Raw genomic sequence first — 13,778 nt, forward strand, 5'->3', positions numbered from 1 at the left:
CCTGGCTTAAATTAAAGAATCGCATGATAACGAATATCTGTTTTCAAACTCACAATATTTTCAGGATAATTGTGACGATGCAGGAAAAATCTGAGCGACCTTTTATTGCAGTTTGCAGAGCTTCTTCTTCTTCTTCTTCTCCTTCTCCTTCTCCTTCTCCTTCTCCTTCTTCTCCTTCTTCTCCTTCTCCCTTCCTTCCTACTTGGGGGGGGAAAAAAGCCACGCTGTGGGTGGCACTTTCTAACCAGCTGGTTAAAGCCCTGCTTTACCTCCATATTACTGCATCAGTGATTTCCATGCACTGTTTGCTTTTCCCGTCATATGGATTCTAACTTCTGAGTGCTGCAGTCATGCTTGGTTGAGTCATTTGTGTACGTTTGCATCGCACATCAGCAGCTGCTAGCTGCCCGCCTGCATAGGCTGATTGTACTAAACTGTGTTTTTTGCCTCATGGTTTCCACCTTCAGCAGGAAAACCTTTCAAGTCCTGTGTTTTGATGGAGACTGTTGAAGTCGCTCCCTTGTAGGGGGAAAAATAATCATCATTTGACGCTGAAACGCAGCTCTTACTGTCAGACATGCCCGGGTTTGACTCGTCGTTGCTCACACAATATCGCGACATGACAGTTTTGCATCATGTAAGTTTATATTCGTATTAACGCGGATTAGACGATATAGTACATGCCTAATGCAAATAGTATTTTTTTAAAGATTTACATTGCAAAGTATTAATAAATTGTCCAATTAGAATTGAAATGCAAAGCTTGTGTTTGTTACTACATGTTGTGTTCTTACTTATTCTTGATGGCTGATAGTCATGGCTTGTTTTTGTTGTAGAGCACAGAAAAGCACCTGTAGGGTATCAGATTGAACCATGTTGGCTGTTTGTTATAAATAAAATAAGAAATTGTAGCACATTTGAAGCAGACCAGGCATCAGGACACAAAGCCATTCCAGTCTAAATATCTTTTCTTTTCTTTTTTATTCGTGCTGTTCATCTGAGCCTTGGTTGAGAGGGCCGCAGGCAGAGCATTGAAGCCCAGACTCCTCTCTCTCCCTGTCCACTTACTCCTTCTCATCAACTCCCACCAAGACTTTCCCAAGCCAACTGAGAGATACAATCTCTACTAATATATGTAATATGTTTTTGTAATTACTATTATGGGTATCTTCACATCATTGGACTCTCATATGGTCTTTAACCTGTAGCCATTACAAATACTTTGTGGCTTTCTCTGTGCCCCGTTTCCCATCGTTTCCTTGGAAGCTTCCTATTTTGTATCTTCAGTTAAAGCTCATTCAGTGTTTATGCTGCTTGTCTTTCTAGAGAGTGAGCCACAAAAATGTTGAGCGGTACCACATGCTTCATGCTGCTCTGTTAAATAATGAAAATCTAATTTGGTCACAGTATATGACAGAAACTGCTGTTATCACATATACTGCTGTCACTTTTATCCACCTGACCCCCACCACAAATTTTTTCAGATTGACAATCGGATGTAAACGGTTTTGCCTTTTTGTTTGTTTGTTTGTTTGTTTCAGGTCCTCAATGCCCAAAAAGCCGGCTACAAGGCAGCCATTGTTCACAATGTGGAGTCGGATGACTTAATCGGCATGGGATCCAACGATGGTAAGATGCTCCTGTTATCTAGTTCAGTGCTTTAATGGGTGCTTGTTGGGTGGCCAAACAGTCTGAACCTCCTTTTCTTTTTGGATGTCTGTCCTGTGAAGCTAACAGCTCAGTAATGCTAAAATTTGGGATTAAGTGTCGAAGATCAAGGTCACACAGATCACTTTTGTATTACAATATCATAACATGTTACACAAATGTGTGATAGGACAGAAATAATGAATGGGTGAATTTTCATAGCAAGAAGATCAGCTTCACTCTGCACAAACACTTCTCTGGTCTTTGTTCAGCAGCATAACTCAGCAGCTGGTGAACCTTTAAAATCTTTCCTCACAACACTCCCTGCCAGTGGCTGATGCCCTCAGACGTCGGTGCGTTGGTGGTTCTTGGTGTCTGGGGCTGGGCGCTCATGTATGTACCGGCTCACTCCTGGTGGCCGCTTGGCGGGGCCAGGCGCCTGCGGCCCAGCTGGGCCCCGCCAAGCGGCCACCAGGGGCGTGGGGCGCCCTCTGGCCCCTGGGCCTGGGGCCCGGTCTTCTCTGGCACAGCTGGCTGCCGGCAGAGCCCACGAGCACATCACTGCAACCCCCTCTGGCCTCGGCTCCGTGGCTGCTGGGTGACCCCTCGTCTGGTGCTCTCCTCAGCTCTTTCCAGGAGGGTGGCACAGTTGCCCCCCTGGTGGTCCTCCTCGGGTCCTCGTACTCTGGGGCCTCTGGATGTCTGGGGCCTGGATCTCCTCCATACCTGCTTCATGCCCTGGGGGACGGGGCTATGGCTCCCCACACTCCCTAGCAGATCGTTACATGGAGAAACCTTTTGAATACAAGCGTGCTGATGCACACAGGTGTACACGGGTGTTCACAGACACAAACTACACCTTTGTTGGCTGCTACCTCAAAGCACATTGTGCGCTGTCGATCTTGCGTGCTGCACAATAACATTTAAAATTTAGTATCTACTGTCAGCTAGTTTATTGTGATGGTGTTGTATTTATTATGTTGCTCTTTTTTGTTTGTTTTCTCCTGTTTTGTTTTGTTTTTTCTTCTCTTGACAGGTGATCCAGGTGTTTTTTCTTTTTTGTTTGTTTGCTTTTCTTTCTTTTTTTTTCTTCCCTCCTTTCTCACCATCTCTTCTCCCCCCTAATTTGTATTTCTCTCCCTCTCTTTCTTTCATTCTTTCTTTCTCCCTGTCCTATCGTCCAGTCATGTCTGTCCCGTTTACAACAACTGAAAATAAAATAAATACATAAGTATAATAAAGGTCAATCAAATGGACCAATATGGCAGGGCCATGATGATCCACTTGGTAAAGTAAATCCACTGGGCATCTTTTTTTGGCCTTCAGACAACAATTCTGATGGCTAAAGATCCAAATGGGACAGGCAGAAAAAAAAATCTTTCAAAAGGATGCATCGATGTTTGCAAACGCTCAGGTGTAAAGTATTTGACTTATTGGGGAAGTTGTTTTCTAATCAGAAGGACAGTGGTTCAAACCCTGGCTCCGCCAACCTGCTTGTCTCAGTATCTTTGTGCAAAATGCCGATCACCACATGTGCCTTAGATGCATCTATCAGCATGTGTGAACATGTGAAATGTGTGTGAATGGGTGAATGAGACTTGCAGTAAAAACGCACTTTGAGTGCTCAGAAAGGAGCTTTAAAAGCTGCAACTGAAAGTAACTGAGTAATTCTAGATGTATGTAACTTATCCATTTTGTTTGTTTTGGTTTTTTTAGTGGATATCATGAAGCAGTTGGTTATCCCGTCTGTGTTTGTGGGCGAGGAGACTGCCAACACTCTGAAAGAGGACTACATGTATGACAAGGGGTAAGCTCAAACCCAAATCTCTTCATTTTCTTCTTCTTGTTTTTTTCTTTTCCTGCCCATCAGTATAAATAGAAGCAGCTTCCTGCTCGGCTCCTCTCACACTCCACTATGAACAATTCTTACTTTCAAGAGGAGAGCTGGCTGCTTTATAAAGCTGGATCACTCACCGGCCATTCTTTGCTTTCCAGCCAGGAGTTTAATTTGTTGTTACTGTAAAACAAAATGCGCAGCGTGAACTGTAATATATCAAGGAGAGGACTTGTCGCTGCCGATCACATGAGCTCAGAGGTCACAACATTAACGTTTCATTTCTCCACCTTAACTCGGTTGGTGTTTGTGTCAGATACATCCTAATACGTGAGGGTTATTCCCACATGCTGCGCAGCCAGGGAACGAACACCAAACATGGTATTGGCATATTTGCGTCAGCGTGGGCCAGTTTGGTTGTTACATATTTGCCTGAAGCACAGATAGTCTGCTGCAGAGAGACTTCTGACTGAAATAAAATGTCATTATGTTGATGAGGGGACCTTTATGTGACTGTCACACAGCTGAAAAGCACTAAAGGGAATCTCCTTAATGTGGCAGCTCACAGCAATGAGCTATAGCAGAGTGCTGTTGGTGTAGGTCACAGTCAGCAGCATAATGCGTGTCTGTGAAAAGGTTAATGTTTACCCGTCCTGCACCTGACAGCGCTCTGCTTTTCTTTTAGCGGCCACGTGGTCCTCCTGCCAGACTTCAGTCTGCCTCTGGAATACTACCTGATCCCCTTCCTCATCATCGTGGGAATCTGCCTCATCCTCATTGTGGTCTTTATGGTTGGTAAATTTAAGATGTCTTCATTTTAACTCAGGGTTAAAGCATTTTACAAAGGAACAACTAAACTTGTGTAAAGATGGATAGTAATTTGTTGTTTTACTGCCATCGATTTGATGATTAAGAAGTAAAAACAGTCAAATCCACACTGGTCTGATACTGAAAGGGCTTTTTTCCTCGTAAGGACTCTTACTTGCTGTAAAAATGATTCTAAATTATTTTAGGAAAACCAAGTTTTAATCCCAAAACGTTGTTCTTCATCAGGCACCAGACGTCAGCCTTTATCAAAATGTTAGTTTTAATGCTGAATTGTAATTATTGTTGTTAATCATGAATTTTTGAATTGACAGTTTTACAGAAAAGCAGAAAAAATAGAAAAGTGCATTATTCATTTTAATTAAAATGCCAAATTACATTAATTTACTTCCATCCCTGAACAGAAAGACATTGTTTTCATGGTTGAATGTTATGCTTGCTTCATTCGTGTTAGCTCAAATTTTGGTACGAAAATAATAATTCAGTTTATTTGCTTAATAAATAGCAATAACATTAAAAAGTTTTAAACGTGTTTTTGAGCAGTTTCTTGTTTTTATGACAGGTGGTCTAATAAATTTGTTATGCACTGTAAATTTAAGCTTCTTTGACTTTACTTGCGCAAGATCTGTGTGTGGTTTGCGCTCATTTTGACAGTTTTGCTCTATTTGTGCTTCGACTAGATCACCAAGTTTGTCCAGGATCGACACAGAGCTCGGAGGAGCCGCCTGCGCAAAGATCAGCTGAAGAAGCTTCCCATCCACAAGTACAAGAAAGGTAGGAAAAGATCAGTGGTTAGCATCGAGGCTTCACAGGAAAATCTCAATAATTTCACTTCCTGGCTCAATAAAGGTTAATTTAAGAGTTCTAGGTGGCTCAGTTTTTTGCTAAAGCTACTGTGTAGCACAACATTATCATTATGCCCATCATGTGGAACAGTGCTACATGTCTGTTAGCAAGGTTTCAATGAAGTTTGTTTTCCTTTAGCAAAAAATATTCCAGCATTGTGTTGACTCCCTGAAGCAACCAGGCGTTTACACATCTTTTAGTCTGACCTCTGACCTTCGCGATCTGTAGAGATGCTATCTTTGCTCTTTCGCTCCTTTCTCTCACATGATTCGGCCAAGAACAGAGATGTCATCGATGCATTGCGACACACCACCGCTCCCTGGAGCTCTGCACCTAATCGGATTAATATGGACTTGATTTTTTTCCACAAAGGCAGATTAGAGCTCCTCTCTGTTGAAACTGGACACATGACTGATGGTTTGGAATGTAATCTCAGTCATGCTGGGGGCCGGCTGGGTCGAAAGCTAAGTGTAATTTGGATTTTACCTGTCAGGCAGATGTACAGTAGAGCATGTACCGCTTGTTTGTAATAGGAGAGAAAATGTGATGAAGTAAAAATAGATCTCTGCTTTTATTTTTGTGTAAATATTTGAGTGTTTCATCAAAAACCTCTGAAAGCTTTTTAAGTAAAACTCTGTGGCTTCTCCTTCTTTCTAAGTATAGGTGTCAGGCTGACTATAGCATTGTTTTGAAAGGCAAATCCTCGTTGTGTGTTGGGTAAATAAGTTTGTCTGTGTATTTAGATGTTTGCCGGCTGTGTTACCTCCAGCAGATGTATTTTGCGGGCTGGAAAGCCCCGGACTGCAGTCGTCTGTGCAGGGAAACAGCTTTGTAGAGAATGGGTGGTGCATAATAAGTATCCCCCTTGCAAAGCTGCTAATTGAGGGGGGGTTGAGCTGCAGAGCTGCTCCTCCCTGCCTGGCAGTAATGGAAGCACATGCAGCAGACCAGCTAAAAGCAGCATGTGCTGCTCTGGTCACTGTTTCTGTCACGTCAGGCTCTGTGGTTTGTGCGCTGTCACGGCTGCATCTGCAAGCAGTGCCCACTCTGACTCAGGGTTTCCACCAAGCACCGCTGCAGTCACCCTTTACTGCTCAGGCGAGTTCGGACGTTCAGGAAACAGCCTCCGGGGCGGCGTCTGCACGCCTGTCAGCTGAGTCAGAGCGTTTACCAACATGGGAAGGGGACACCAAATCTCCACCTAATCACCTTTTGAGCTCTGCACTTTGTTTCTTGCCAGGTTAGCATTGCTCCAAAGTGTCAGGTTTGAGCATGGGAGGGCTGTCGCAGTGGGACAGCACCCCTGTTGTCTGATTTTGTGTTGTTAGGCGGTGCTTACCTCAGGTAAGAGGAAGGCCTCAAGCAGGATTTGGCCTCTGGATTTGGAATGACTGCAGCACTATTTCTGATGTTTGTGTCATGTAAAGGGAAATGGGCTGTTTTTCTAAGTGTTGTGAGTTGGTGATATACTAAGTACATACACCAGTGAACCTCTATGGCTATATGGTTTCCACACAAACCCTCATCTAGAATGCAAAAGCTTGTCATTTATTGATCATTGTTTACAGCAGCTGGTTGTATGTGTGTGTGGGAGGGGTTTAAGCGCCACATTGTGATTTGTATTATTTTTAGCTGTAGCCTTGCTTTGGGACAACTCAACTCCACACAATTCAATGTGATGCTAAGAAAACTTGCTTCCTGCACCGTTGCTGAAGTTTTTGGCACCGTGCCTGAACTTCATCGCTGCAACGGTGCAGCTTCAGACTGGGAAAGATGTCTAATGTTGCCCTTCTTGGCCCAAGTTGCAGCGGATAATGCTGAGCTCGGACTCCGGGGTGCTTTGATCAGATGCAGCTTTAGTGAGTGGGAGTACTCTGATGCTGTGTGGCTGCTGATCTTGAAGCTGCAAATCTGAAACCCTGAACGGTTTTGCAGAATATTACATGTTCAGGTGCTTATTTTGAAATGCAGCGGAAGTTGCAGTGCAGAACGTTTTTCTGCAAAGGTTCAGTGGGCGTGTTCTCGTGTTAAAGGTCTCGTAAAACATTTAATTCACCGATACCTTTTTGTACTTTGTTTAAAGTGCAGTTACCTCGATCATTTCAAAGCTATTAAGGTTTTCGTCTCTTGGCTGATGTATCATTTAGTGCTTCCCTGTCTCAGCTTGGCTACAATAATCACACCAATGTGGAAGCAGCCAGCAAGCCCAAATCGATAGCTTACCATTTACTTCAGGAGGCTTGTTAGTGGCAGTCTTGGTATACATCTAAATCTGTAATGGCTTTGCTGTGTGTTACTGTGAGTCATAGGTCAGGGGAGCTAAGAAATGTAGCATGGTGTGGAGTCACTTTGGGAAGTGGAAAGATGCTTGCCAGCTAATAATCGTCACCGCAGCCTGAGCTGCTGCTGTGCTGGCAGGATGTCTTTCTGCTGATGAGAGTATCTGCTCCCCATCTGACAGAGGAGCTCGCATCGGCAGATATCTGTCCATCACTTCAGCAAATACTTTAGTAGAAATTGATTTGCAGGTTGTAATTTATTTTTTTTACACCTTTGATGGCTACTAAGGGGGCCAGAGTGTGCCAAGAAAATATCCTCCCCACCGTTACACCGCCACAGCCAGCCTGAAGTGTTGATGCAGGATTGGATCAATGCTTCAAATTCTGACCCGGCCATCCGAATGTTGCAGCAGAAAACTGGAGTCATCAGACAAGGCAACATTTTTCCAGTTTTCTATTGTCCAGTTTTGTTGAGCCTGTGCAAACTGCTAACAGGAGCGGACCCTGGTGCGGTCTTATGCTTTAAGGCTTGATATGTAGGTGATCTTCTGCATAGCTTGGTAGTAACGAGTGGTTATTTGAGTTACTGTTGCCTTCCTACCAGCTTGAAGAGGCCATTCTCTTCTGACATCAAGAAGGAATTTTCTCCCATTTTTTTCCAGCATCCGTTGTGTGGGGAAAATCCCAGTAGGTCAGCAGTTTCTGAAGTACTCGGACCAGCCAGTCTGGCACTAACAACCACATTTAGAGTCCCTTAAATCACCTTTCTTTCCCATTCCCATGCTCAGTTTGAACTTCATATAACTGGCATATAATTAGTTGATTAGATACTTGCATTAAGAAACAGTTGAACAGTTACTCTTAATAAAGTGGCTGTCGAATGTATTTAGACAAAATTGAATATTACAGAGTTTGTCTGAGTGACAGTGATTTCTTCTAGGATGCCCATTAAGAAGGCACAATGGTCTCGCTTGATGGTTCAAGCATGAAAATGATGTGAATGTCACTCTGTGGCTTCACAGTCACTCAGTGGAACATTTTGGACCAACACACAAAATGCCAATTTACCAAAACATCAAATTTACGAAGACAGAACTCCATTAGAGTTCCAGACAGTCGGTGAACTGATGCCATGGCACATTGAAGCTGTGATAGCAGCAGGTGGTTGTCGCGCCGAGAGATAAAATGAGAACATGGTAACCTAAATAGCATTTTTTTTTTCTCATACCCAGCAGAGGACGACTTCTCTAGTTGCAAAAAAAGTCTGAGGAAGTGACCCGAGCAAGCGCCAAACACTTTCCTGATGAGTTTATGGTCTCATTGAAGCTGGTTACTATGTAGTTCCTTCCTCCATAAAGACAACATTTGATGATTTCCTGTGTACCCGTCAGTGTATATATATATATATCAATAAAGACGTAGTTTGATGACCATTAGAATGGCTTGTGTGTGCATAGGCAGGGACCACCCTCACTAACTTCTAATACAAACCCAGTCATTTTATTCTATAAGCAGGTCTGAAATATATGACCGAAACCGCTCAGTTCAGAAAAGAGCTTTAAGGGGTAAAGAGTGAGGGCAGGTCATGTGGTGTTACCACGTGAGCGTGCAGCGTCGTTCGCTTGCTCAGTCACATCCACTGCTTATTCATCACTTCAAGGCACTGACACGGTACAACCTAAAATCTACAGCTCAAGGCTTTAAGACGGGCGGGGCCTCACTGACCGGTGTGTGATGTCACGCTGTTTGTCCATCTTGCACATACAGTCTGTGGGCCCGGCACCTTATTGAGACACATGATGTTTTCTTTTTGTAGTCTGCTGTCATGCAGGTCGTTCGGTTAGATAAGTTCGACTGTTGCAGTTGGCCAGCAGACAGTACTCGTAAAGATATGGGTCAGAGGGGGTGATGGTGGATAACGTCACTTGTGTGCATGGAAATGGGATTCCTCAGACTGAAATGAATAGTAAGCGAGACAAGGAGTGTCTGCACAATGCCTTAATGAAAGCCACAATACCCGTGCAATCAGCGCACAATGCCAGTATGTAACATAAGACCTGTGCCGGCATACAGCATTATGTAATTGCAGCTGTGCGACTGCCGGCTAAGCACCGCACTGCCATTAACATGACATATGCTCCAGTTTTCTTACAGAACCTTGCATCAGCTCCACTGACAGCCTGACATTTGAAAGCGAGCTTTGACGCCAGTTTTTGTCAGGAGCCGGCGTCTGACAGTTGTATGAGTCAGAAAGTGTGAATGCACACGTGCAGCAAACTGACTGGAAAAAACAATAAATTAAAGAATGAAGGGATTGATTTTGACCCTTGGTTTTACTCCTCCTGTGATCTTTGACCTGCAGTCTGTTCCTCCCTGTGTATGATGAGTCACCCCACCCCTCCCTGCAGCTTTGCACATTCAAACCAAGGCGAGCACACACACACGCGCACACACTGACTGGACTGAGCAGCTGCAGTGTCTCAGCCGTCGGTGTGTGAAGCATGTTGATGTCAGTATAGAGGAGCCCTCTCTGTCTCTGAGCTCAGTGGCCTCCTTGCCAGCTGTCCTTGTCTGGTCGGCGGTGACAAACTGTAGATGCTTTTTCCCCCCCCCTCGTCCTTTTACCCAGTTTCTGTCAGCCTCTCTTTCATTCGCCTGCCCACTCCAGCTCTGCTGCTTGTCTGAAGTTCAGTAGGACAGCGTGGTTCCCTTGAGAGCCAGGAATGCTGGCAGGCTGGCCGATTAATGGGGAAAAATGGAGGGGAGAGGAGCTGCACCAGCTCTCAGAGCTTTTTAACGTGTGCTACTAGCCCCGAAACGTAATTGCGAGGGATTCCCAGCATCTGAAAAGTTGCCAGATGTGGCCTTTTCGAGGGTCCAACAGCCCAACTTTTAAACTAGGATGAGGAGAAACCACCATCCTGATGAAAACCACGCTGCTTTAGATATGTTATGTACCCCACGTAGCCTGAATCTCAGCTCACAGAAATTGCGTTATTGTGGTGGAATATTCGAGAAACGTCCCCAGCAGTTTCTTTGATGGGGGGGTAATTTGTTCTGTGACGGGTGTCGACTCGGTTAGTCTGTGTTCTGCTGCAGTGCTGTGCAGAGCCCTGGGCCTTCCTGGAGGAATCTCTTACGTTTTCGAGTGAACAGGCCATATTTGGCCGTTCTGAGCAGCCTTAATAAAGTGCTAACAGCTTTTGAAGTGTAGCAGAAAGCGATCCTCGATGGCATTTTTATTTATTTATTTTTAAATGTTATCTCCCCAGTGCGAGGCCTCAGAGGTTCACAGAACAGAGTTCAGAAAGCCACTGAACGTTTTTCTTCTGCTCCTCAGAATAGCTCAGTTATTGCCACAGTTCAGCATTTCCTGAGTGGATACTGGATCCTGGATCTGTGCCTGCACAAACTCTCCCTCACCCTGCGACTGTTCAGCACTGGCAGCGAGGAGAGGAAAGGATGGAGGCCGCTCTGGAGTCGTGTCAGAGGAGTGTTGGGCGAAAAGAAAATTCGCGATGATTGTGGTTGTGTTGGTGTTTTGAGTTAAAAACAAAGCTGAAAGTGAAACGGCCGAGGCGGAGCCGCAGTCGGACACGCTGCCTCGAGTTGGAAGTCGATGATGGAGGGAAAGGAAGGAGGGGCGGTTGATGTGACTCCCCGTCCTTATACGGTCACATGCGGCTCTGGCGCGGACACAGAGAGCTCAGTCAGGGAAAACATGCTCATTTAGAGCTTACATAAACACACCGACCCACAGCCCCCTGCTCTCCCGGCCTCCCTCCAGCTCAGGCAGGGAAAGAGGAAGGGAAGGAAAAGGAGAAGAACGCTGTGGAATTTGAGAGGGAGTGCGCTGATGAATTCCTGAGCTTTCAGTGCGCACAGGGAATGAGATGCTGCTCTGCCCTGCAGGCTGAGGATGGGATGGGTGGTGCAGGGACAAAGAATCGAAGGAAATCGGACTCGCGAGGCAGCCGGACTTTGTGAACCTGCTCGACCTCAGTGACCTTCAGAAACATTAGCACTGTCAGAGATCACAGTGCATTCATTCTCTACTATTAAGCATGCTGCATCTTTATCAATGAGTCCCATCCCTATTAGAAATTATGACTCTCAGGTGCTCAGAAAGCCACTTTCTTTCAAATGTGTTCAATTAAAGGGAGAATATGGTTTCTTTCTCCCCCCAGGTGATAACTACGATGTGTGTGCCATCTGCCTGGATGAATATGAAGAGGGAGATAAACTCAGAGTCCTGCCGTGCTCTCATGGTGAGTGACTACAAAATACCCACAGTTACACTGACAGAAGCCAGTTACTCTGATTTATTCCGTTTGGATCGTTATCATTTTATTAAGTAGATAACAAGGCTCCATCGTGATCTTATTCTCGTACTTTAACCTTTGCTGTGACAGCCATCAAAGGCTGGGTTGCATAAACAGGATGCCCTTTCTGTTCTCAGCCTACCACAGCAAGTGCGTGGACCCGTGGCTGACCAAGACTAAGAAGACGTGTCCGGTGTGCAAGCAGAAGGTGGTGCCCTCGCAGGGCGACTCGGACTCTGACTCTGAGGAGGGGGAGAGCGGCCCCGAGAACGAGGAGGTGTCTGAGAGCACCCCGCTGCTGCGCTCCCTGGCCTCCACCAGCGCCCACTCCTTCGGCACCATGTCCGGGGCGTCGCGCTCCGAGCACGACCAGGAATCCTCGGAGTACGAGGACGACGAGCTGGACAGCAGCGACACCGAGGAGGAGGTCACCGTGGAGACGGTGGTGGTGCAGATGCAGCAGCCGTGCTCGGAAGGCCACGAGCACGACCTGCCCCGAGCTTGACCGACGTGTCGCTTAGAAGCTCCTCGGCCTGCCCGACCTCACAGCTGCAGAGACTTTTGTTGTGGGCACAACGCAGAGTCATCCCAGTTCTTCTCTCACTGCTTACAAATCCATTGTAATTTCCTTCTCACAAAATACAAATCTTAAGTTTTTGTTTTTTATCATGATTATGGACGAAGCTCCAGTCTGCATCGCTTTGGCCAGACTGATGCGTACAGTACACTGCCATACTGTACTCTTTATTTAGTCGTAAAAAGATGACACACAAGCAGACGAGTCCAAAGGTCCCGGACACACCATCAGTAAATGTACTGTGTATATAAATATAGATCACAATAAAGGACATCTTGCATTTATTGTATATACATGTTCATGCTACAGTGACACAGGTTGGACCACTATGCACCATTGGTTTTATAAAATTAACACTTTGAGCCACAGTGATGTGGTTTGCCAATTTATTTCTATCATTAACCTTTGTTTTGTTTAAGGAGCTCTTGTGTTTTGTGCCACAGTTTGTTACAGTGATTCACACCAAGAGAAGCTCCAGTTCAACTGGTCTGAGTGACACACTGGAAGAAGAGGGTGTGCTCTCCGTGTGGTGTCACATGAAGCTGTGGGTTACACCAGTTCAGATTGTGAGAACTGTCCGTCGCCTGTGGTGAACTTAATTTCGTTAAACTTGAGCAGATGCTGTTCGGTAGGCCTCATGGTGCACGCTCAACTGACCCGATGTATTTTTAAGACTGTTTGTAGTAAATAATCAAATTTTTTTTTTTCATAACACAGCTTGATTTTTTTCGTTCGTAAATCCTGTTGCCTTCTCATTTCATGTATTTTTTGTTTTCCTGCTCAAACATCTCTGTAAAACTTCAATAAAACGCCTGACGAAGAAACTTGACTGAGCTTCATTACTTGAGCTGAAAAACATCCTGCAATTATAGGTTTCTTGGTAACATTCAATAGTCGTCCAAAACGGCCTAAAACGTGGCAGATCTGGTCTTGGTTCTTCAACACTTCGTTTCCAGTGGAAGGGGAAAAAAGGAGCTTGGTTTTTTCTTCAAAAATAGTCTAATCTCAGCTGTTCTGTAGCCTTCTAATCTTTTCTTTTATAATTCATATTGAAGTTTAATGTGCTTGTATACAGTAAATTTACAACATTTACAAAGAAATAAAATGCTTTGTTCTTCCTTCTTGCTTTTTTTGGTATCAAGCGACGGCCACAATATTTATTTATTTTTTCCAAAGAAAAGAAAATACTTTCCAAAACTTTAAGAGGGAAAGAAAAACAGCGGGGAAGAGGGACGGGATAAAGGAGAAAAAACAAAACAAAAAAGCAGACAAAATACATATCACCTGGCTCACCTGTTGAGAAAGAAAAAGGGAAAACAAGCAGAAGGAAAAACAAAAACAAAAACATAATAAACATCATGATCTATGGGAAGATAACAGTAAATATTAAACATTGTGCAGCACGTAAGATCGACAGCGCACAGTGTGGTTTGAGGTAGGAGCCAAAA

General features: G+C 44.7%; 1 protein-coding gene across 1 annotated transcript in view; it reads left to right on the forward strand.

The window, feature by feature from the left end:
- rnf13 (ring finger protein 13) overlaps positions 1-13,154 on the forward strand; it is a 43,064-nt gene extending 29,910 nt beyond the window's left edge. Inside the window, exons 5-10 of the mRNA XM_005920958.1 lie at positions 1,542-1,629; positions 3,364-3,454; positions 4,167-4,272; positions 4,987-5,080; positions 11,619-11,699; positions 11,891-13,154. Of these exons, the coding sequence (XP_005921020.1) occupies positions 1,542-1,629; positions 3,364-3,454; positions 4,167-4,272; positions 4,987-5,080; positions 11,619-11,699; positions 11,891-12,258 (828 nt within the window). The 3' untranslated portion in view covers positions 12,259-13,154. The remainder of the gene's footprint in view (positions 1-1,541; positions 1,630-3,363; positions 3,455-4,166; positions 4,273-4,986; positions 5,081-11,618; positions 11,700-11,890) is intronic.
- Positions 13,155-13,778: the final 624 nt, after the last annotated feature.

The sequence above is a fragment of the Haplochromis burtoni genome, unplaced genomic scaffold (assembly GCF_018398535.1).
Source record: "Haplochromis burtoni strain Fernald_Lab_line unplaced genomic scaffold, NCSU_Asbu1 Contig_5, whole genome shotgun sequence".
Lineage (NCBI taxonomy): Eukaryota > Metazoa > Chordata > Actinopteri > Cichliformes > Cichlidae > Haplochromis > Haplochromis burtoni.